This window comes from Pipistrellus kuhlii, unplaced genomic scaffold, assembly GCF_014108245.1.
Source record: "Pipistrellus kuhlii isolate mPipKuh1 unplaced genomic scaffold, mPipKuh1.p scaffold_m20_p_3, whole genome shotgun sequence".
Lineage (NCBI taxonomy): Eukaryota > Metazoa > Chordata > Mammalia > Chiroptera > Vespertilionidae > Pipistrellus > Pipistrellus kuhlii.
The window spans coordinates 97,005,122-97,030,812 of NW_023425529.1; the positions used below are offsets into that span (position 1 = coordinate 97,005,122).

The 25,691-nt window shown below is 40.9% G+C and overlaps 1 protein-coding gene and 1 pseudogene across 6 annotated transcripts in view; both read right to left on the reverse strand.

Annotated features, from left to right (window-relative positions):
* Positions 1 to 10,881, reverse strand: part of FAM168B (family with sequence similarity 168 member B) — a 135,029-nt gene extending 124,148 nt beyond the window's left edge. For 2 of the 6 annotated variants that reach the window (XM_045588587.1, XM_045588586.1), the window contains exon 1: positions 7,514 to 7,594. In XM_045588587.1, the coding sequence (XP_045444543.1) occupies positions 7,514 to 7,583 (70 nt within the window). In that variant the 5' untranslated portion in view covers positions 7,584 to 7,594. Of the gene's footprint in view, positions 1 to 7,513; positions 7,595 to 10,506; positions 10,655 to 10,685 lie in introns of those variants that run through there. The other 4 variants (XM_045588584.1, XM_036456281.2, XM_045588585.1 and 1 more) reach the window with 4 other exon arrangements.
* Positions 10,882 to 20,799: 9,918 nt separating this feature from the next.
* LOC123653244 lies at positions 20,800 to 22,324 on the reverse strand (annotated as a pseudogene).
* Positions 22,325 to 25,691: the final 3,367 nt, after the last annotated feature.

Genomic DNA, 25,691 nt, shown 5'->3' on the forward strand with positions numbered 1-25,691 from the left:
AACCTATGTTTTCACTATAAAATTAGGGGGTCGTCTTATACGCCGGGAAATACGGTGTATGCACCCCTATGTTCATAGCAGCACAATCTACAATAGCTAGGATTTGGAAACAGCCTAGGTGCCCATCAGCAGGTGATTGGATAAAAAAAAAACTCTGGTACATCTACACAATGGAATACTATGCTGCCATAAAAAAGAAGGAATTCTTATCATTTGCATCAACCTGGATGGAATTGGAGAACATTGAGTGAAATAAGCCAGTCAATGAAAAAAAATACACCACATGATCTCACTCATTTATTGATAATAAGGAACATTAGTCGAAACCGGTTTGGCTCAGTGGATACAGCGTCTGCCTGCGGACTGAGAAGTTCCAGGTTCGATTCTGGTCAAGGGCATGTACATTGGTTGTGAGCACATCCCCAGTGGGGGATGTGCAGGAGGTAGCTAGTTGATGATTCTCTCTCATCGACGTTTCTAACTCTCTATCCCTCTCCCTTCCTCCCTGTAAAAAATCAATTAAAAAATATATAAAAAAAGATAATAAGGAACATTATAAACTAGTGAACAAAAGATAGATACAGAGACAGTAAAGAATCAAACAGACTGTCAAATTACAGTCGGGAGCGTAGGGAGATATGGGGGAGATAAGAGATCAACCGAAGGACTTATATGCATCTATATAAGAATAACCAATGGACGAAAAACTCTGGGGAGGGAGGGCATGTATGGGAGTTGGGGGGGGGGATTGTTAAGGTATGTACACATATAAGACCTTAATTTAAAAAATGAGGAAAAAAAGGGGGGGGGGGGACTGACCTCAATCATTTGATTAAAAAACAAATCACATCACATCATATCAAAAGTACTTTTCCCCTATAACACCTCGCACAGCACATGGGTCTGTAGCTCTAAATAATAGAGTTCCAGACTTGTAAATTTTCTTCAGACTTCAAAACATAGGCATTCCAAATCTTGATTCATCTTCTATGACAGTTGCAGAATCAAGGAAATCTGGCCTCACCTGAGCTCTCTGACTTCTTGATGATGTCTTCAAATTTTCATTCTAACTGGCTCCAGAATGACTTCATCACATCTTCAAAGATGGGCTCAGCATCTTATTCCATTAAGGCCCAAACAGCATGCCTCACTCCAGTTCTGTTTCATGTAGTTCATTCCTGTTCTGTCTTCCTGACTTAAGTCTTCTAATTCTGGCTTTGCTAAACCAAGAGATCGGCATTTGGGACTGTGTAAAAAGTCAGATTTAGAACCATGTTCAGATTCAGATTTCTGAACCTGTCCTCCCATGGACCAGCTACTGGTATTCTCCTGCAGGACAGTGGAAGTAAGCTGTGGTGCTGGCAGGGGTCCAGGAGTCTTAATCATGGTGTCAGTCCTATTTAGCCAACTATTATCCAGACTTTCATCTTCTACTCGTTTCTTGTGAGGATTGTCCTTTCTTAATTCTTACTGAAGAGGTTTTGCTGCTACGTCCACTGTTCATAGACATTCTATCATCTTTACTTCTGGTGACTAACACATTTCTAATACTATAAGAGATTAGTAGAAGGCAAACATCTTTCCTCCTTTCCATCATCTGCTCTGTAAGGATTTTCTTTCTAGGTATGAATGAACAGTCCTTTTGTCCTGTCGAAAAAATTTAGAAGAAAATTCTCTTAGTACTTCCAGCAAAGCCAGATTAGGAGGTAGGCATTCTGTCCTTTCTGATTTTGATATTTAAAGGCAAATTCCATGCCATTCCTGTGAAGTGTGACAACTGATTCTTTTGTCTTGATTTGATCCAGTCCAAATGCAAGAGCAAAGTGACATGACAAGTCTTTAATGCCACTGACTTAGGGAGATGTTCTAAGTAGCTTGGAACCTTGTTCTTTAACAAGTGCATTAAACTGCTGTAAATTGAGAATGAGGGTCTTGGCATACTGAATTTTATCAGTCTGCCTGGTTTTACTAGTTTCCATAGTAATATCACCATATTCATTGTAATACTTCATGTAGTGTTTAAAGATGTCTGCAGCTGCATGTATGTCAACAATATCACAAATGTTTGTTGAAACAAGTAGATTCCTTAGTTTATGTAAGGACTCAGTTTTATTTGTTTCATCTTCTTCATCCCTTCTATGCTCTGGTTCTCGTCATCCTGTTTAATGAAAACATGACCCATCACAAAACTGAGGAGCTCAGACTGCAGTCCAGTATCTGGATTAAACTCCAAAAGCTGAAGGGCCTCCCTGATACCTGCCATTAATTGGTGGCTAAAATTCATCAAAAGATCACAGAGTATGCCAAAACCAGTTTGGCTCAATGGATAGAGCATCAGCCTGCAGACTGAAAGGTCCCGGGTTCGATTCCTGCATTCTACATATTTCAAAACATGTCTATTCTCACGGTACTTCGACATTCTAAACACAGGGTAAAAAAGCTGATAACCTTGCTGGTTTGGCTCAGTAGATAGAGCATTGGCCTGAGGACCTTGGTTGCGGGCACACCCCCAGTAGGGGGTGTGCAAGAGGCAGCCGATCGATGATTCTCTCATCGATGTTTCTAACTCTCTATCCCTCTCTCTTCCTCTCTGTAAAAAAATCAATAAAATATATTTTTTTAAAAAAAGATCACAGAGTAACATGAAAGCTTTCAAGATAGAAAACACACACACACACACACACACACACACACACACACACACACGCAGGCACACATACACACACAGCATCATAATAAGATTTTTATTTAAACTGTTCTTTCCTCTCCTCTTTGCTAATGTTTCTTCTACTTGTGGGACTGACTGCTGAAAAATTTTTTTGTGAAGGATTCTCCAGCTCCATAGCAACAGGCAATGTGCTAAGTCCATCAGGAGGTAAACATTTTCATAGTCTTCATCACAAAGAGCTTTACTTCAATGAAATATGAGAGTAACCAATCAAATAGCTTCCAAAGCAACATCATATTCCTTGTGTCATTGATACAATGCAATCCTTGAATTGGTTTATGAATAGCTCCAATTTGGGAAATAATTCTCTATTGGAATAAAGACTCTAGCAAAAATTCACCCTGACTTCTCCTTGCCTGTCATGAAGAGTTCAACCAACATATTTTAGGTAACTGTCATTTAGGAAGGTATCACTATACATTTTCTCCCATAAAACAGTTCCTTCAATACAAATGGCTCTAATCTCAGTAATAGCATCGCAGTATCTATGAACAAATATATCCTTAAAAAAAAAGTTCTTCGTATTTTCAATATCATCCTGATTTTCTTGTACACATCAAAAGTATGTTTCCCCCATAACACCTATCACAGTATCATAGGTCTCTTTGCATTTCTGAAGTAGAAACTTTAACCTTTGATTGGCTCTTTTCCCAATCATTTTATTTCTTTCAGCTTCATACTATCTCTGAGTATTATCCTGATAAATTCTGAGGTATAAGGCAACATTCACAGAAGCAGGCATGAGCTTCACAGCAACAAGGGTGTTTGTATGCCTGAAAAGTCTGATCTGGGAGTCTGACAAACCAGTCAAAAGGGAGATTACTGGGTCCATCATATATAGATCATAGCTTATGCTATACTAATACTGTCAAACCAGGATTCTGGTAAATTCACAAATTTTTTTCCAGTGAGGTCAATGCATGGTAAGGAGATAATCACCCCTATCCTCGTCAAATTCTTCAGTAATTTTTCTGATGATTTCTGCATTCTACATATTTCAAAACATGTCTATTCTCACGGTACTTCGACATTCTAAACACAGGGTAAAAAAGCTGATAACCTAGCTGGTTTGGCTCAGTAGATAGAGCATTGGCCTGAGGACCAAAGAGTCCCCGGTTCAATTCCAGTTGCAGACCTGATCAGGGCATGTGTAGGTGGCAACCAATAGATGTGTTTCTCTCACATCGATATTTCTCTGTTTCCCTCTCTTCTACTCTCAATGGAAAAATATCCTTGGGTGAGGATTAGAAAAAAAAAAAGTTGATTAAATTCAGAAGTGCACTGTCTCTGTCTTGTTTATATGATTTAATCCAGTTATCTACCAGTACTGCACTGCACTTTCCCCATTTCACTACTTCAAATAATGTGACAGACTCCCCTTCGTTATTCTGTTGCAGGTAACCATTTTTCCATGGCTTCAGTTCTAACTCTAGCTTCAATTCTCCTGTTCTTTCCTGGAGATTTTCGAGGTTTCTTTTTTGTATACTAGAGGCCTGGTGTACGGAATTCATGCACGGAGAGGAGAGGTGTCCCTCAGCCCAACCTGCACCCTCTCCAATCTGGGACCCCTCAGAGGATGTCTGACTGCTGGACCTAAACAAGCAGTTGGAACATCCCTCTCACAATCCTGGACTGCTGGCTCCCAACAGATCGCCTGCCTGCCTGATTGCCCCTAACCGCTTCTGCCTGCCAGCATGATCACCCCTAACTACTCCCCTGCTAGCCTGATCGATGTCTAAGTGCTCCCCTGCCAGCCTGATCGTCCCCAACTGCCCTCCCCTGACAGCCCAGTCACCCCAAAATGCCCTCCCCTGCATATTCCCTCTTTATTAGATAGGGTTTTTTCTTTTAACATATTCGACAGTCCTAACTGGTTTGGCTCAGTGGATGGAGCAACGGCCTGCACACTCAAGGGTCCCAGGTTCAATTCTAGTCAAAGCCATGTACCTTGGTTGGGGGCACATACCCAGTGGGGACTGTGCAGAAGGCAGCTTATCAATATTTCTCTCTCATAGATGTTTCTAGCTCTCTATCCTTTTCCCTTCCTCTCTATAAAATATCAATAAAAAAATATATATATATATATATATATATATGAAACATTTAAGATTCCTCCATATCTGCCTGGCTGGTGTGACTCAATGGCTGAGAACCCAGGCTGGGCCAGGAAGGGATCTCTGCATGGGTCTGCATGCCACTGCCAGCCTGAGACCCCAGGATGGGACAGGGGCCCAATTGCCATGTGGGTCTGTGCGCCGCTGCCAGCCTGAGACCCCAGGCTGGGGACATGGACCCAAACCACTGCATTCGCAAACAGCTGCAAGTGGGGTGGGAACGTCCCTACGTCACTATGGTGATGCAGGGATGTTCCTGCCCCACCTCTAGCCACTTGGCACCTGTTCCAAGTGGCCAGGGGGCATTCTGGGACCTCTGCCGCTCAGGGCCTAAACACAGGCCTACATGCTAGGAGCAGCCTGGGTCCAGAGGATGTTCACTGTCATCTTTGTTGGGTTAATTTGCATACTCGCTCTAATTAGCTGTGGGCTTAGTGAAGGTATGGTCAATTAGCATTTTTCTCTTTTATTAGTGTAGATAGAAGCTGGCTGGGATAACGCCTTTTTCTTTTTCCTTTGACTTCTGTTTCTTCAAGTTCATTGCCAGCATCAGAATGAGCAGCAGTTTCATTTGTTGAACCTGTAACACTGGTAACTCTGAAGTAATCATTGTGGAGAGGTGTTTTCATAATGGAGGGAAAGAATGAAGTACTGTACAACTCAAAACTTGAGAAACAACCTAAAAGGCAATCCTCAGCTACCTATCCAGGTGCTGCAGCCATTGACATAGTTACACCTCAAAAGTCTTTGCTGTGTTATTCCAGTTGCCGGGGTTTAGGAGAAGAAGAGGGCCTTCAAGACAGTTGCAATCCTAACTCACCATCTGGTAGCATTTTCCACATGCCAGTGGCGTAGGCTGCTGATAAGCTCAGAAAGGGGAGGAAATTGGGGGCCACTGCGGGAAAATACAATAACTCTTTCCAATGGGGACTGAGTGCATACCAATAATTTTGCACTGTTAAGGAGAGAAGTTTATGGGAAACCCTCAAAACCTGGATTGAGAATGCCTCTACAGAGTTCTGCATTTGCTGCTGTCTGGTGCTATAGGAAATATTGCAGGATAAAAACTATTTTTTAATATATATTTTATTGATTTTTTTTTTTTTTTTTTTTTTTTTTTTACAGAGAGGAAGAGAGGATAGTTAAAAACATCAGTGAGAGAGAAGCATCGATCAGCTGCCTCCTACACACTCCCTACTGGGGATGTGCCTGCAACCAAGGTACATGCCCTTGACCAGAATTGAACCCAGGACCCATCACTCCCCAGGCCAACATTCTATCCACTGAGCCAAACTGCCTAGGGCTAAATCTATTTTTTTCATGTTACATATTCTTAGGAAATATTTTCCCCATCTCCAAAGCCCAAGCAAAAACTAATTTCCTTCTGAGCCAGTAAATGGATTGCTCCAGTCTACCTCTTCAATGGGAGTATCACTCTCTGAAGGAACCAGATTGATGAGAGCTCCCAGCCTCACAAAATGCCTAATGCCTCACTTGCTGCATCCATGCGGGTTATTTAAACCCACAAATAGCAAATGCCCCCAGGACAGGCTTAACATTAACTCAATGGCCAAATGTACTGGTTTTTATATCGCTTTCATATTTACCTGCAGATATTTCTCTTATATTCTTACAAAACCATGGTACTGGAGAATCAAGAGCTCTGATGACTCCACTGGTTTGGGACTAGGATCTTTTATCACATAAAATTTTACATGTTTTATTCAATTTTCTAGTGTGTGTGTGTGTGTGTGTGTGTGTGTGTGTGTGTGTCTGTCTGTGTGGTGTGTGTGTGGGTATGTTTATATCAACATGATTTTAAGGTTATCTGTTCCACCATATTACCAAAACTGAAAATGAAACTGTAACATTACAAATAGTTATTCCTTGTTCAAAGTCAACAATTAGGACCACCATTTGCTTTTTTTTTTTTTAATTGATTAATTTGAGAGAGAGGAAAGTGGGGGAACACATGAATTTGTTTTTCCACTATTTATGCATTCATTGGTTGATTCTTGTATGTGCCCTAATCGGGGATTGAACCTGCAACCTTGACATATCAGGATGATATTCTAACCAACTAAACTACCTAGCCAGGGCCTAATTTGCTATTTTTGACCAACCAGACCCCTATTCCCCCAATTTTGCTTCATCCCTCCCTCTCGGCCCATGTTTGACTAGTTGACTCTAATAAGGGTGAAGAATGTAGTTAAGACTTAAATAAACCAATAGACATCCATCCCTGGCCCAGAGATAGAAGCTGAGTCCAGTCAGAACAAAGCCCTTCTTGAATAGAAAACAAGAAGGCCCATGGGACTTTCCTATAGAGAAGGAAAGTTATAAAAATGCTGCTAGCCAAGGGACTAACGGGAAGAGCAAAACAGACCAACCACAATGGGAAGAAGTGTTACCTGTGACTAACACTGAGCTAATGATGAGAAAGTAATGCTGAGTCCAGGAGGGCTAGATCCTAGTCCCAAACCACTGGGGTCAACAGAGCTTCTGATTTTCTAGTACCATGATTTTTCAGTTCCATGAGCCAATACATTTTCTTCCTTACCTAAGACACTTTGAGCTGGGTTTGTCAACTGAAAGCATTCTTAGTGAGATGGAAATTCACCAGTGCTCAAATTAAAAGTTCAATAATGAAAACAAAATTGTACTTACTTACCTGGATAACCAATTCCTTTGACATTCGTATAGGGAACTCCAGATGAACTAGGACTATAAACAGGATTCATGACTTTGAGAACTAAAAAAGAAAAAGAAAGATTTAGTCAAACACTATTGTTCTCAGTTTTTCCTCCAAGAATAATCTCAAAAAAAGAAGGTAACAAGAGTCCTTCCTCTCCTTTACATAGTAAGACATCTCATTCTGCTGCTAAACAACAGTAAATAGAAAAGCAACAGCAATGTCTGAAGGGACCCAATAGGACACTGTAAACTTTTCTTTACAACTGCTTCAGAGCATTAGAAGCTAAGAAGAAGAAAAAAAGTGGTGTTCTCTACCTCCCTGCTTAAAATAGTGTATGTAGGGGGGGGTGGGGGGGATTGTAAATAACCTAAATGTTCTTATAAAGAAGAGAATAGTTAAGTAAAACATATCTAACTACATGAAATATTGGTTCAATTGCTGTGAAAAATGTTAAATGAAGAAATATCTGGTGAAGTAGGGGAAAATGGCAGCTGGTAGGACAGAGGTGAAGGAGAGGGTGTGAGTAAGTAAAGGGGTGAAAGGAGAGTGTGTGTATATGTGTGGTGTGTGTGTGAGTGAGTGAGGGACAGTTAAATCCAGCAGGAATATCAGAGGCTGGCAGACCAGGCTCTCCTGAACAGGGAGCACCCACAACTGCTGTAGGTACTACCCAGGCCACAGGGCTTGAGCACGGAGCCCACACCATGCAAATGGCTACTTTTAGGAACTCATCAGCACCACCACCCAGACTGACCTTGGACACTGCCCGTGGCCCTGCAGCCTGGGTAACTGGGGAGGATGAGCCACTGGCCCATATAGGACACCAAGCACACAAAGCTACCCTACCATCTCAGGGAAGCAGCGAAAATGCAGACACAAAGAAACAAATCACAAATGAAAGAAATGGAGGAAAACAAATGACTGGAGATAGAGTTCAAAACCACAGTTATAAAGTTTTTCAAGAATTTCCTATAAATTTAGGGAGACCCTCAAGGATATGGAAAAGGACCAACTAGAAATTAAATATATACTGATTGAAATAAAAAATATTGTACAGATACCCGACAGCAAACTAGAGGAATGCAAGAAAAAAAGTCAAAGATTTGAAATACAAAGAAGCAAAAATCACTCAACTGGAAAAGCTAAAAGAAAAAAGAATCCAAAAATTTAAAGATAGTGTAAGAAGCCTCTGGGACAACTTCAAGCATACCAACATAAGAATAATGGGGGTGCCAGAAGAAGAGACCAAGATGCTGAAAACCTATTTGAAGAAATAATGACTGAAAACTTCCCCCCACCTGGTGAAAGAAATAGACTTAAAAGTCCAAGAACCCCAAACAAAAAGAATCCAAAGAGGACCACACCAAGACACATCATAATTAAAATGCCAAGAGCAAAAGACAAAGAGAGAATATTATATTAAAAGCAGCAAGAGAAAAACAGTTTGTTAGTTACCTACAAGGGAGCACCCATTTGATTGTCAGCTGATTTCTCAATATGCATGCCAGACAGGAGTGGCAAGAAATATTCAAAGTGATGAATAGCAAGAACCAAAATCGTACACCTATGGATGAGGACAGTGGGGGTGAGGTAAGGGAAGAGGGTGGGATGGGAACCAGGTGGATGGGAGTTATGGGGGGGAGGGAAGAGGGATACCTGTAATGATCTGAATAAAGATTTATTAAATTAAAAAAATAAAATAAAATAAAGAACCTAAAAAAAGTTAAAATCATATTTTTAAGGGCACTTAAGTTTTTTTTTCTTCTTCTAATTCTAATTCTCTAGTTCTGTGGCATTACACTGCTCATTGTCTCAATGTTTGAAGATTCAAATAATTCTGGCATCATAATTCTGTCTAACTTTAAAACAGAAATGAGTTGAAAAGCAGTTGTAGAGCAGAATATCTGAAAATCCTAACAAATAACAGGAGAGCCTGATAGGAGGGCAGGGGTAGCTGCTGCAGCAGATGGTGCTTCCTCCTGTCTGATGAGTGTCAGGCATTTGCCCTACACACATGGCCAATCCTTCCACTATTATGAAGAGCAGAAGGCAGTTAGAGGGGGCGCTATGTGTTAGGCACTTCTATTGTAGTAACTATTGCACCAAAACCACCCAGCCGAACCCAAGGAAGCAGGCTGTCTCCAACTCTTAAATCCCTCAGGGACCTCTACCAGACCTTAGTTTCAGGAAAGGGCTAATCATAAGTAAGGTATGCAAACACTTGTAAACCGCGTAACTTAAAACAAAATCTCCACAATGTGAATCAACAGTAGAAAAAAAAATAGCTTTGACTTGTTTAATTCTTAGTTTAAAATGCAAAAATAATCCACTACATTTATACTTGCCAACGTTTAAAAATGTGCCGAAAATAAAAGTTATTAACCTAGTGTTTCATAAAATATTTGGGAAAGTAACCTGAAATTACAAATACAAGGATGACTTTAAAATTTAAGGAGTGGGAACCAGACAAACCTTTCTATCTAAAAAAAATTTCTTGCATGCCAAAACACTCCAAAATATTTTTATAAACATTTTAAAAAATTAAAAATCCATTATGTACACACTTATATACACTATAAGGGAGAAATAGCTTGTTTGTAGACAATTTGTAAAATCGTACCTTTTTCAAAATTAAGCAAGACTGGGACACAAAATGTCCTTTCTGACGAAAACATTAAAAGCATTTCAAGCTGGAGGGCGAACACTAAGCTTCTGCCAGGCAAATAGAATATTTTTTACATCTTGGATAGAGAAAGTGAATAAATTGTATATATGAAATTATCAAAATCATAAGAACCCAAACCTAACTGACAGAAACAAAAAAACCGCTGCTTCTCCATTTTTCTTCCAATTTCCTGATCTGATCTAAATAACACCTTAAAGAACACAGAGAACGTTTTTGTGCAAAGACTTCACTAGGTAACAGTCCTCAAAGCCCACACTGCACTGCCGCACCCCTCTCCGCCTACCAGGCTCTGTGTGTCCCAGGAACCAAGGCTACACCGAACAGCCCCGCCCTGCGGAACAAAGTGCGCGGATCCCTTCCAGGGCTCGGAAGGGCCTGAGAGACGGACTCAACCTCGGTGCCGCCCCAGGGCGGTTGCACAAAGAGCCGCACTTCCGGCCAGACAGCCCACCCCCCACTCACCGCGCTGCCCGTTGTGGTGGCGTCCTGGGTCTGGGGGACCCGCTTGGCGAAGTGGCTCCACAAGAGCTAACAGCGCGGAGGCTTTGCTTCGTTGGGTGGGTTGAACTTCGAAGCTCCCGTCTCCGCCAACCGCGCCCACTCTGTCTGGCCTGCCCTCCCCGCCCACGCTGCTCCCCGCCCACGCTGCTCCCCGCCCACGCTGCTCCCCGCCCACGCTGCTCCCTGCCCACGCTGTGGACGGCCGACTTCACTTCCGCCTGCAGCAAGCCCTCCAAGGGTGCGCCTGCGCGTCCATCAACTGCACCTTCCTGGCTCTGGAGATGATGTGCAGGCTCCCATCTGTGTCTGAGGGGCCCCCTGTGCCTGATAGAGAGATGGAAAGAAACCAAGTGATGTGGCGACCTTTCAGGGTGCAGGGGGTTTAGTAGGTGGATAGTGTTAACGAAAAAAACCATTGAAACATGTAAAGAATTTTTTGTGAGTTTATTTGTGCCAAACTGTCGACATATGCCAGGAAGCAGAACCTCAATGGGTTGAGATAAAGCTCCGAAGAATGGCGGTTTACGTTTCTATTAATATATTTATACATTGCAATCAAAGGAAAGGGACGAAGGTGAGTTACATGAAATTCATTGGTGATAGATTAGGGAGGTGGGACAGAGCTAAACAGGGAAACCTCTGTGATAGGGTAAAAAGTGTAATGATGGACATGAGCTTCTTTTATGGAGATGGATACAGGATACTAACTTATTAACAGCTGACAATTAACTTGATAACAATAATAATGAGGGAATGTCTCGAGGCCATTTGTTGTGCCCTGAGGGGTCTGGGGTAAAAAGGAAGTTACAAATTACCCAGACATCTCACAGATATGTTATCTTAGATGCAGGATGGCAGATGGGCTCAGTGAACTAGATCAAAGTTGATCTTTGTTAGGTGAAATATCTGGGACATGACTACCTACTACAACCTGTTAGATATTTAATTTTCAAACCATCTTTTGTGATTATCTTAGTTCTCTTGGTTTGCAAGACTGCCACTCAGGCCTTCCCTGAGCTTGTCAGGTTAGCATGTGGCTCTTTTCTTTTACAATAGCCAGAGAGGCCCATGGCGCCAGTGGGGTCGTCTCTGTTGATCTTTTGAAACGCTTGTATGGAATGTTTTTCTTCAACCTATTTTTGCTGTTCCTACTGATGCATTATGGAAAGAACATATTGGAACATAATTGTAGCGTTTTCTTAATATCTTATTGGTGGAAGTGGAGTATCCCTTTCCCTACTCCATGCTGGTATGGGATCCTTAAGATATCTGGAGGAAAATAATTTTCTGAGACTCACATAACAGGATGAGTGACTTTTATTTGCATGGTATTAGATCTCTGTATTTCCAAAGTTCCATTTCCCTTAAATCAGTCCTGGAGGATGTGTAGCTAGGAATTCAGGAAAGCTAGAAGCAAAGTCAGCATCCAAAGTTTTCTTTCCATGGTGTAGTTGGGTCTAGTGCAGCATTAGGTTAGTTGCAAGTCTATTAGTCTATTGTGTGGCTTCCACTTGCCCTGTGAGCCATGTGGGCGAATGCACTGTATTGTGGACAAAGCAGGCCACATGCTAGCCTGACAAGCTCAGGGAAGGCCTGCATGGCAGTCTTGAGGTCTCAGAGACCTAAGGTAATCTCAAAGGATGGTCTGAAATTAAACTTTGGGAGCAATTGTGGTGATTAGTCACCTCCTAGGCCGGTATCTTCACTGACAATGTCAACATTTACCTTAACCAAGCCTGTCTTTTTGCATCTATGATAACATACCCTTTGAAATGTCTGGGTAACTTGCAACTTCCCTTTTTTTGGACCCCTTGGGGCACAACCTAATGTGCTGATCACCAGGACAGATACCACAAATTCCTTCATTATGTTAATTGTTCCTGCACCTATGTGTCCATCATTTTACTTTTTATCTAATCCCAGGAGTTTCTTGCCCCTCCTCCCACCAGCCAACCCCCAATTTGCTTTCTCCTGTCTATCTAGTCCCGTGGTCAGCAAACTGCGGCTCTTGAGCCACATGTGGCTCTTTGGCCCCTTGAGTGTGACTTCCACAAAATTCCATGGCTTGAGCAAGTCTATTTTGAAGAAGTGTCGTTAAAATAAGTTAAGTTTTAAAATTTTGGCTCTCAAAAGAAATTTCAATCGTTGTACTGTTGATATTTGGCTCTGTTGACTAATGAATTTGCTGACTTCTGAGACTAGAGTCTAGTCTATGACCAATGAATTTCATGTAACCTACCTATATCCCTTTCCTTTGATTGCAATGTATAAATACAGATGTAATCCCCAATCTCCAAAGCATTATTCAATTTGTTGAGGTTCTGCTTCCTGGCATTTGTCTACAGTGAAATATGGTAGCAACCAAACTTGGGTAAAAACTGCTGTTTGAATTTTATCCTGCTATTCTGGCTTCTGCACCTGCTTAAGCATAGGGTAGTTACCTCAGCTTCCAGGTGGAGACCTGGAGGCTAAGGCAATTTTCCTGTGCCTGGTACCAGAAATACAGGAGATTGATTCCCACAGACTCAGTAGCTTCAGGGATAGAAACTGTAGATAACCTTTAGAGATCAACCACTGAGCTCTGCTTCTGCATTATCAGCTATTGCAAGATAGGGGCACATTCCAATGTCCAGCAGGCTGTGGCAGGGAGCGACCCTGCGGGGATGTTCCCAGCCTTTAGAATTTAGAACAAAGGAAAATTCTTGTGGTTTAGACCTTAAAAGGACTGCCTACACTTGGAATGGTGTGGTCATGGGTGTGGCCACCTGTGTGTGGTGCTCTTGTGGCTGTCCTGGCCAGTTTTCAATAAATCCTTGCCTTCCTTTTTTTAATCAATCATCAGCCTCCAGTGGTCTTATTTTGAACCCAGGGTTCGACTCTACAACAACAGTTTGGCTCAGATAAACTCACAAACATTCTTCACAGGCTTCTATGGTTAACATTACGTGGCACAGTCATGGCAGGATTCCAAAGAAGCTCACCCGGGACCATCCCTTGGACTTGGACTCGATGCTAGGATCCAGCAAAGGGCCCATTGAGCCCGCCAGTTCTCCACCCATTGGGTGAACTTGGGTGAGCTGTCTCTTGGATCCAGGACTTTCCCTCGCTTTGGTAGCTTTATTTGAGCTGTTTTAAAATCCTTGAGGTGGAACCAGGATTGACAAAACTCAGGTTAATGTTTGACAGAACCCAGGCTAAGGTGGGACTAAAGGAAAAAATGGGTAGCTGGTTTTGATTTTGGCTTTTCAATTGGAATTGCTGAGAGTCTGAGCAAAAATAACCTTTGCTATATAAATGAGCTGAACTCATTCAGCTTCGAAGATAAAGGGGCACATCCTCCCACCAGTTTGATTCTGGGGTGTTCTTAGGTGACTAAGAATCTTTGTGGAGGTGTCAGAAATGCAGGAGTCCTATAGGGAAGTTCCAACACAACTGTAATTAAATGGCTCATCAAAGCTTGGTCTGCCTGGCCCCCCTGTGGTTTTAGATAACCTGGAGAGAAACTGAGGTCACACTTGACCCACTGTATAACATATTTAGAAAGCTTGCTCAGACTACAGATATATATCTATATATATCTATATATAAATATATATATATATATATATATATATATATATATATATATATAAATTAACATGTGAAATTGTGTCTTTAAGGCCAGAAGCTCCTCAAACCCCAGCCCGTATTTAATACTCCTGATATTACTTGCCTTTACTTGCAAGTACTTTACAGAAATGGGAAGATTTTACTAGAACATATAAACAGAAATGGCCAAAATGCACTTTGTTTTGGGTACCTACATTAATATTTTGCATGCTGAAATTATTGTAGAAAATGCTGGCTCTGAAATTAAACTGAATGAGTATATGGGAAGCATATCTTGATTTGGAAATAAGAAGCTTCTAAGGAAAAGCATAGAAAAAAAATTCTTCCAATAAGATGGAAATAAAAAATTTTAGATACTGTCTCAGAACTATTCTGAAATTGTTTTTCCCCCATAGGAAGCATGCCTCTGATTTATCTCCATAGAAAAAGAAATAGTAAGTGGCTAGCCAGGTGTTGGCAACCTGCAGCTCCGGAGCCGCATGCGGCTCTTTTTGTTAAGTGAAAAAATCCTTTTTCTGCACGATCCGGTATATAGCATTAAGGTAAGAAACAATATATGCAGTGTTATATTTGTTTTAAATGTCGCAATGGTTTTGCGGCTCCCAGGTTTTGTTTTTGTTTTTCCTTCGAAAACAGGTCCAAGTGGCTCTTTATGTCTTAAAGGTTGCCGACCCCTGGCCACTAGGCCATTACTGAATTTCCCCAGAGCAAACAGAATGTGGGGGTGGGGAGACATATGGTCCATAGCACATGTCCTAGGAAGATTCCCCTAGACAAAGGGAAGTAAAGGCAACTAAAAAAGACCCCAGCCCATTTTTTTAGAATAGTCCATTGGGAGTATACTGAAATTCTAGAAAGGGACAGTTCCCAAACCAGGGACAAGAGAGATTGCTTTGGTGGTTTTTAATGCTGGACATACTCTGGTGTAAATTAGTGTATTCTGCATGCCTGTATAAAAGTGTTGATGTTTTGTGTTTCTTTGTTTAATTTGCTTAAAGAAGCGGCAAGTCCTGCTTGGGGAAGCCCAGTTATGTGTGGTGAGGTTGAAAGCATGAGAGAGATTGCAGGAATGTCCCAGCAACTGCCAAGAATTCTTAATCTTGGGACCTCTTCTTGTTTTCCTTCTCAGGGTTCAGCTACCAGAAACAGCTAGTGAGATTTCTATTTGTCTGCAATATAATTTTGGCTTTCTATCTTTTAGGGCAGTGGTCAGCAAACTCATTAGTTAATAGAGTCAAATATCAACAGTACAACGATTGAAATTTCTTTTGAGAGCCAAATTTTTTTTAATGTAAACTTCTAACGACACTTCTTCAAAACAGACTTACCCAGGTATTTTGTGGAAGAGCCACACTCAAGGGGCCAAAGAGCTGCATGTGGCTTGCGAGCTGCAATTTGCCAACTAAGGTTTTAAGGATTTGGGTTTGCTCTTTCCATGTATTTGAATATGGGGACAAAGATTACAGGGGGGAAGTAGGGATTACAGGTATGGTGAAGTGAGCTGTACAGGTGGGTTGGGCAACAAGGTTAATGATTCCATGATAATGTACAGTTCTTGAGTAAGAATGGCCCACATTCCAAGGTTGACTCTCAGGTCCTAGAGGTATATGATTCCCAGCCAGGTTAGTAAGTCCTTTCTTTAAACAAAAAGGGCAATCATGGTTAACAGCATAATTAATATTTCCCATTACCATAAATAGTCCCCAATGTTCTCTTTTTCCACCCATAACACTGGGAGGAAAAGATCTAAAGAAGTACCCTATTGCAATGCAAGTGGGAGTGGGAGGCGGAGGCAGGGGGAAGGGGGGAAGAAACTCCTGTTTTATAAAGGAAAATAAAAATAGTACTATCACATTAAAGCCACAGAAGGCTGCTGAGTTATCGCTGTTACAAAATTGGTTAAGAAAATGCTTTAGGTAATAACTGGCTTTAAAATCATGACCTTATGTCTGTGCAATGAGCCTTTTAAATGTAGGAAAAGTAGGTTCTTAAAATAAAGATCTAAATTAGATAATAAAAACTGACTCAGATCCATACACCTGGGCTAAAAAGTATAGCAAGTAAAACAGACTCTATTTTTTGTTCAAACATATTGGTTGTTCAGTGCAACAATTATTGGGAGCAGCATTCACAACAACTGTGGTAAAATGGAATTCATGTTGTTGTACAAAGTGATGGCCCTTCACAGCCAAGTCTACAAACTTTGCCACCACCACCATCTCTGCTTTTTCTTTCTTGATGAGAGACCTTCACATTTATTTGTGTATTTGTCAATAGGTAACCCATTTCTCAGCACAGGAACTGATTTATGATTATAATTGATTGAAGCCAGTCCTAATGATCTCACTCCCTGCCTGGTCATGGTTTAATCACAGAAATGTGACCCAATAATATTAAGAGTAAATCCCCTGATGGCACCTGGGAAAGGATTTCCTGAGAAATGAAAACAGACACGTAGCACAACGCTTTCTTCTTCCAACGGATGCACCCTTGTCTCTGGTGATGTCTGAAGCTGTTTAACTCAATTTAGATGAAATCGACTAAAATGTTCCAGAAAGAACAACAGAAATCCAAGATACATCCTACTATTTATACATTTCTGTTGAGAAATAATAAATTCCTTAGTACTTTAAGCTACAATAAATAAATAAATAAATAAATAAATAAATAAATAAATAAAATCTCAAAGTTGTTAAGGGAAAATATCCTACCTAATAAGAGTAATATGCAAATTAAGCAACACTTCACTACACCCATCAGCCATGCCCAGCACCCAATCATAGCGAGTATGTAAATTAACCCAAGAAGATGGTGGATAATTTCCATATGTGGAGGGAGGGAGGAGTGAAAACTGAAGACAGCAGAAGGAAAGTGGAAAGCAAGTCATCTGGGACTGCTGGAAGGAAAGCACTGGAAGCTCTTGCGGGATGGGCACGGTCCCAGAGGCTGCAGCAGCTGGTGAGGTGTGGGGGAACATGCACCAGTGGTGGCAGCTCCCCTTTGGCCACGGGTGCAGTGGGGCGGGCAGGATCAGTGAGGCAGAGGCAAGCATGGCGGGTCACGAATGTGGGGGGAAACGCGCAGCAGTGATGGCAGCATGCGCCGCATGTGGTCATGGAGATGCTGGTGGCAGCAGTGGTCGCCAGTGCGGGGGGACAGGCGGGGTGCCTCGCAATACTCACCTCAGCAGGAGACATGGGGAGGGAAGGGGGAGGAAAGATGGCAGTGGAAGGAGGGAGCCCACTAGAAGTCTTGCAGGAATATTCCTGCAACAGGTTGCTAGTATATAAATAAAATGAAAAGTATATTATAAAAAAAAATTTTCAGTCTAAATTATATATATACCTAAAAATACTTTTTCAAAGTCTTTTTTTTCATTTTCTCATTTTTTATTAAGGTATTATATGTATCCATATCTTACCATTGTCCCCTCCACCTCACTCCCATACATGCCCTCACCCCCCCCCCCCCAGTTTTGCATCCATTGGTTGTGCTTATATGCATCCATACAAGTCCTTCGTTGATCTCTTATCTCCCCTACCTCGCCCTAACCTTCCCACTGTAATTTGACGGTCTGTTTGATGCTTTACTGTATCTGTGTTTATCTGTTTTTTCATCAGTTTATAATGTCTTTTATTATCCATAAATGAGTGAGATCATGTGGTATTTTTCTTTCATTGACTGGCTTATTTTACTTATCAATGTTCTCCAATTCCATTCAGGTTGCTGCAAAATGTAAGAATTCCTTCTTTTTTATGGCAGCATAGTATTCCATTGTGTAGATGTACCATAGTTTTCTGATCCAATCATCTGCTGACAGGCACCTAGGCCGTTTCCAAATACTAGCTATTGTAGATTGTGCTGCTATGGACATAGGGGTGCATATATCCTTTCTGATTGGTGTTTCTAGGTTCTTGGGATATAATCCTAGGAGTGGGATTACTGGGTCAAATGGGAGTTTCATTTTCAGTTTTTTGAGGAAATTCCACACTGTTCTCCACAGTGGTTGCACCAGTCTGCACTCCCACCAGCAGTGCACGAGGGTTCCTTTTTCTCCACAACTTCGCCAACACTTGTCGTTTGTTGATATGTTGATGTTGGCCATTCTGACAGGTGTGAGATGGTACTGCACTGTTGTTTTGATTTGCATCTCTCGGATAATTAGTGACTTTGAGCATGTTTTCATGTGTCTCTTGTCCTTCCTTCTGTCTTCTTTTGAAAATCACTATCACCTTTGGACAAATCATCTAAACAAAAAATCAGCAAAGAAACATCAATCCTAAATGACTCACTAGACCAGAGGGAATTAATAAATGGTACCACACTGTTGTTTTGATTTGCATCTCTCAGATAGTTAGTGACTTTGAGCATGTTTTCATGTGTCTCTTGCCCTTCCTTCTGTCTTCTTTCAAAAAGATTCTATTTAGGTCCATTGTCCATTTTTTAACTGGATAATTTATCTTCCTTTTATTAAGTTGTATAAGCTGCCTGTAGATGTTGGAGATTAAACCTTTATCAGTGATAACATTTGCAAATATATTCTCCCATACAGTGGGCTTTCTTGTTGTTTTGTTGATGGTTTCTTTTGCTGTGAAAAAGCTTTTATTTTAATGTAGTCCCATTGTCCTAGAATAGGGGTGTCGAACTCAATCAGAGAAGGGGCCAAAATCTAAAATCCAGCCTAAATCGCGGGCCGAATGGTTTACTGAACAGTCATAAACTGTCATCGTGATGGAAACGCAGCGGAGTGCAGTGATGACAGCGCAGTGCGGGCCACATTGCAAGGCCTGGCGGGACGGATTTGGCCCGCGGGCCTTGTGTTTGACACATGTGCCCTAGAAGCAGTATCAGTGAAGAAGTTCTTTTGGCATATATCTGAGATTTTGCTGCCTGTAGATGCCTCTAATATTTTTATGTTTTCCTGTCTTATGTTTAAGTCCTGTATCCATTTTGAGTTTATTTTTGTGTATGGTGTAAGTTGGTGGTCTAGTTTCATTTTTTTTTGCATGTTTCTATCCAATTTTCCCAACACCATTTATTGAAGAGACTGTCTTGACTCCATTGTATCTTTATGCCTCCTTTGTCAAATATTAATTGAGCATAGTGATTTGGGCTGATATCTGGATTCTCTATTCTATTCCATTAGTCTATATGTCTGTTCTTGTTCCAGTACCAGGCTGTTTTGAGAACAGTGGCTTTGTAATACAGCTTGAAATCTGGTATTGAGATTACTTTATTCTTCTTTCTCAGGATTGCTGTGGCTATTTGGGGTCTTTTGTTACAGATGAAATTTTGGAGAGTTCTCTCTAGAGTCTGTGAAATGTGCTGTTGACATTTTAATGGGGAATGCAATCTATAGATTGCTTTGGATAATATGGGAATTTTAATGATGTTGATTCTACCAATCCATGAACATAGTATGTTTTTCCATCTGATTATGTCTTCCTCTATTTCTTTTTTCAATGTCCTGTAGTTTTCCACATATAGGTCTTTTACATCCTTAGTTAATTTTATATTTCTGTATCTTAATTTTTTGGTGCAATGGTAAATGGGATTGCTTTTTTAGTCTCTGTTTCTATAAGTTAACTATTGGTGTATAGAAAGGCCATAGATTTCTTGGTGTTAATTTTGTATCCTGCTACATTGCCAAATTTATTTCTTAAGTGTATTAGTTTTTTCAAGGAGTCTTTCAATTATTTATGTACAATATTATGTAATTTGCAAATAAGGACAGCTTTACTTCTTCTTTTCTAATTTGGATGCCTTTTATTTCTTCTTGTCTAATTACAATGGCTAATACGATACTTCCAGTACTATGTCAAGTGGTGAGACTGGGCATCTTTAACTTGTTTCTGTTCTTAGGAGAAATGGTTTTAGTTTTTGAGTATGATGTTTCCTGTGGGTTTAACATATATAGCTTTTATTATGTTGAGGTACGATCCTTCTATTTCCACCTTCTTTTGAGTTTTTATCAAGAAAGGGTTTTGGATTGTGTGAAATGCTTTTCCTGCATCAATTGATATGACAATTGTGATTTTATACCTCAATTTGTTTATGTGATATATATCACATTTATTGATTTGCAGATATTGTATCATCCTTCCATTCCTGGGACAAATCCTACTTGGTCCTGGTATATGATCTTTCTGATGTACTGCTGGAGAGGATTTGCTAGAATTTTATTGAGGATTTTGGCATCTATGTTCATGAGGGATTTTGGCCTGGAATTCTCTTCCATTGTGTTGTCTTTATCTGGTTTTGATATTAGGGTGATGCTGGCTTCATAGAAGGAGTTTGGAAGTGTTCCTTACTCTTGAATTTTTTGAAATAGTCTAAAGAGGATAGGTTTTAGTTTTTCCTTGAATGTTTGGCAAAACTCTCCTGTGAAGCCGTCTGGCCTCGGGCTTTTGTTTGCTGTAGTTTTTTAATTTTTTTTTTTTTAATTTTTATTATTTTTTTTATATTAAATAACTGGTTTTGTTTTATTCTACAGTTCACATATGACAGCCCCAAACCCAACACTTAGATTTTTTTCTTCTGAATTTGTTTCAGATGTATATCAACAGAGATCATTTCTTCCAGTAGCATATGCAGTCCGATCCTCATGCAGTGGGGGGACATGCAGGCCCTCAAAGACTCTGGCTCTGCAGCACTGGAACCTGGGTCCTCCTCTGGGACTGCACCCTTGTCTGTCTGTGTGGGTCACTGCCCGGGGTCCATTACCCTGAGGCGTCCTTAAGACTGGGAATGCCAAACAGGGTTCATGAATGTGCCAACTCTGAACACACACTGGGGGCTGTCTGAAGCTCAGCAGTGAAGGTAGTGAGGCAGGAAGCAGTGTCTGGGTCCCATTACAAAGAACGTGGTACTTGACTGGCAATATCTGCCATGGCAACACCTCACCTGACATGTCTGGAATGGGAACAGGCTGCATGCCAGCCACTAGCTCAGCTCAGAAAGGGGCAAGGCATTCATCCCATCCTTGCCTTGGGCAGTTATCCTCCCTGGCCAGCGGAGCTGAGGAGGCAGTCTGAAGGCCACAGCTGCAAATGGCTTCCCCAGGCCCTGGATGGAAGAGCATAAGCCCCAAGATAGAGGGAACTTGGAAGGGCAGCACAGGCAGGGCCCCAGGAGGGTCTGTTGCTTCTCCTCTGGGGACAGTTTCCTCCAGGCAGAGACAGCTGGTGGACTGTCAACATGAGTTAGATGCAAATTGGGTGTAAAAATACTTCTGCAAAAATCACCTTAATCTCTGGGAAAACTCTCAATAATTTCCAGTCCAAACTAAAAAGCTTCATCTTCAATGTGCTACTGAGAAACTAAAATAGAGTAAAAGTCTTACTTTAATCAAGTTCCAGAATGAGGGCACACTGCTTTGAAAAGCACTGTCTCGGCAGAAGACACAGGGTGTATGTAAGAGTGTTCTAGAAAATACCAAAGGCACCAAACATAACCCCAACCTGCCTTCTGTTTCCCCTCGGTGCCAACCCATGCTCCGGGTGGGGAGGCTACTTCGTCCAGCTGACTTTGGGAATGTCATAGTGCTCTGTGAGCGTATCCAGGTGTCTGTTGAAGTCCTCCACTCTTTGCTTGTAGGTTTTGGAGGCTTTCTTCAGGATCCTTTCCATTTGCTGCTTTTCCTGCATCTTCTCGAAGGCCGCCTGGGCCGGGGTCCGCTTGTCCAGGCCGCGCCGCTTCTCCTCCTCGTTCTTTTTGCTCATGCCCATGGCTTCCAGGAGTTTCGCCTTGTCTTTGTCCTTCTTCTTCTTCTGCTTGGTCACGCCGAGCTCTGCGACGCCTTTCAGCTCCAAGGGCCCCTTTTGAACCTGCTCGTAGGCTGCATGGCGCGGGCTCGCAGATCAGGACGAAACTGCCCTGTTTGCTGTAGCTTTTTGATGACTACTTCAATTTCTTCCATAGTTACTACCCTATTGGGCTGTTTAGATTCCTCTTGATTGAGTTTTGGAAGGTTATATTTTTCTAGGAACATGTCCATTCCTTCCAGGTTGTCCAGTTTGTTGGAATGGAGTTGTTTGTAGTATTTTTTAAATAATCCTTTGTATTTTGGCAGGGTCTGTTGTTATTTGATCTCTCTTATTTCTGATTTTATTTGGATCCTCTCTCTTCTTGGTGAGCCTGGATACAGGTTCATCAATCTTATTTATCCTTTCAAGGAACCAGCTCTTGGTTTTGTTGATCTTTTGTATTATTTCTTTGGTCTCTCTGTCATTTATCTCCTCTATGATCTTTATTATTTCCTTCCTTCTGCTTACACTGGGCTTTTCTTCTTGTTCTTTTTCTAACTCTTTATGTTGTAGGGTTAGGTAATTTGTTACTATTGTTTCATGTTCTTTTTGCAGTAGGCTTGTAGAGCTATGAACTTCCCTCTCAAGACTGCTTTCACTATGTCCCATAGATTTTGGATTGTCGTGTTTTCAGTGTTGTTTGTTCCTTTTTCTCTCTGGTAACCCAGTCATTGTTTAATAGCATGCTATTTAGTCTCCATGTATTTGATTTCTTTGAATTGTTTTTATTGTAGTTGATATCCAGTTTTATGCCACTATGATCTGAGAAAATGCTTGATATGATTTCTATCTTCTTGAATTTGAAGAGACTTTGCCTAAGTCTCAACATGTGGGCTATCTTTGAAAATGACCCATGTGCACTTGAGAATATATATATTCTGTGGCTTTGGGGTGAAATGTTCTGCAGATGTCAATAATTCCATCAGTGAGCCATTTAGGATTGATGTTTCTTTGCTGATTTTTTGTTTAGATGATTTGTCCAAAGGTGATAGTGATTTTCAAAAGAAGACAGAAGGAAGGACAAGAAACACATGAAAACATGCTCAAAGTCACTAATTATCCGAGAGATGCAAATCAAAACAACAGTGTGGTACCATCTCACACCTGTCAGAATGGCCAACATCAACAAATCAACAAACGACAAGTGTTGGCGAGGTTGCGGAGAAAAAGGAACCCTCGTGCACTGCTGGTGGGAGTGCAGACTGGTGCAACCACTGTGAAGAACAGTATGGAGTTTCCTCAAAAAACTGAAAATGGAACTCCCATTTGACCCAGTAATCCCACACCTAGGATTATATCCCAAGAACTTAGGAACACCAATCAGAAAGGATATATGCACCCCTATGTTCATAGCAGCACAAACTATAATACAATAGCTAGTATTTGGAAATGGCCTAGGTGCCCGTCAGCAGATGATTGGATCAGAAAACTATGGTACATCTACACAATGGAATACTTTGCTGCCATAAAAAAGAAGGAATTATTATCATTTGCAACAACCTGGCTGGAATTGGAGAACATTTTGCTGAGTGAAATAAGCCAGTCAATGAAAGAGAAACACCACATGACCTCATTCATTTATGGATAATAAAGAACATTATAAACTGATGAACCGAAAGATAGATATAGAGACAGTAAAGCAACAAGCAGACTGTCAAATTACAGCGGGGAGAGTAGGGAGATCTGAGGGAAATAATAGATCAACCAAAGGTCTTGCATATAAGTACAACCAATGAACACAAAACTCTGGGGAGGGAGGGTAGGTATGGGAAGGGGTGTAATGGTAAGATATGTACACAGGTAATAATTTAATAATAAAAAAAAGAATCACTAAAAAAATATAAATAAAACTTTAAACAGTTTAAAAAAAAAAAGGTGATAGTGGGGTATTAAGATTTCCTACTATGATTGTATTTGTGTATTTAGGTGCTCCTATATTGGGTGCATATATGTTTACCAGAGTTATTTCTTCTTGTTGGATTGTTTTATTATTAGGAAGTGGCCTTCCTTATCTCTTGTTATGTCCATCACTTTGAGATCTAATTTGTAATTTCTTCTATATAAGCAGTGCTATCCAGCTTTCTTTCTTTCTTTTTTTTTTTTCTTTTCCATTCGCCTGGAAAACCGTTTTCCATTTCTTCACCCTCAGTCTGTGTACATCTTTTTTTCTGATGTGGGTTTCTTGAAGACAGCAGATATGTGGGTCTTGTTTACTTATCCAATCTGTTACCCTATGTCTTTTGATTGGAGCATTTAATTCATTTACATTTAAAGTTATTATTTATTATAGGTATTTATTTGTCACCATTTTTATTCTATACCTGTGTTCCTTCTTTGCTTCCTTTTTCTTTGTTTTTACAGCAGACCCTTTAGCATTTTTTGCATTGCTGGTTTGGTGGTAAATTCCTTTAGTCATTTTTTGTCTGTGAAGCTCCTGATTTCACCTTCCATTTTGATTGATAGCCTTGCTGGGTACAGTATTCTTGGAGTCAGACCTTTCCTTTACATGACTTTGTATATTTAATTCCATTCTCTTCTGGCCTAATGAGTTTCTGTTGAGAAATCAGTTGCTAGTCTGAGGGAGGATCCTTTATATGTAACTTTCTGTTTCTCTCTGGCTGCTTTTAAGATTCTTTGTCGTTGGTGCTTGCCAATTTAATTATAATGTGCCTTTGTATTCGTCTTTTGGGGTTCATTTTGCTTGGGACTTTGTGAGTTTCTTGGATTTGTGTGGGTATTTCCTTGCCTATATCTGGAAAGTTTTCTGTCATTATTTCTTTAAACAGGTTTTCTATGTCTTCCTCAGTTTCCTTTCCTTCTGTTACCCCTATTATTCTAATATTGTTTTGTTTTGTATTGTCCCAAATTTCCCTTAGGCTCGCCTCCTAATTTTTAATTTTCCAGAAACTGCTCTAATTGGGTATTTTTTTCAATCTTGTCCTCTAACTCACTGATGTGGTCATCACCTTCTTCTAGTCTATACTTGATTCTTTCTATTGAGTTCTTTAAAGCAGCGATGTTATTTTTTATTTCTTCTTGGTTCTTCTTCATTTCCTCTTGGTTCTTACTCATATTGTCAAATTTGTCTTCCATTCTTTTCAGCCACCTTATTGCCATTTCTCTGAATTCTTTCTCTGACAGGTTGCTTGCCTCCATTTCTTTACTTCCTTTTCTGGTGAAGCCTGCTTTCTTTCATATGTGGGCTATTTGTCTCCCCATGGTCCCTCTTCTCCAGGTATCTGGTTATATAGTTATCTCTTTCCTTATCCCTGGTGAAATCTGACCTTTCCGTGGTGGATTGTAGAGCTCCTCTGAATCTTTATGTTTGCACCAATTGAGGACCGGTGTTCTTTGGTTTGCAGGTCTTCAGTGGGTGCTACAGTGGTAGATTTTCAGGCTTCCAATAACATCTACTTTCCCCTTCAAAATGGCACGGTCTCTGTGTTGGAGCCAGTGGTTCCAGAAAGGAACCCTGCAGCAGTGGGGGCTGCCCGGTCAGGGGAGCCCCATTCAGCAGTCCCCCACCTTTTCCTGGAGTATAGCTGTCCTTTAA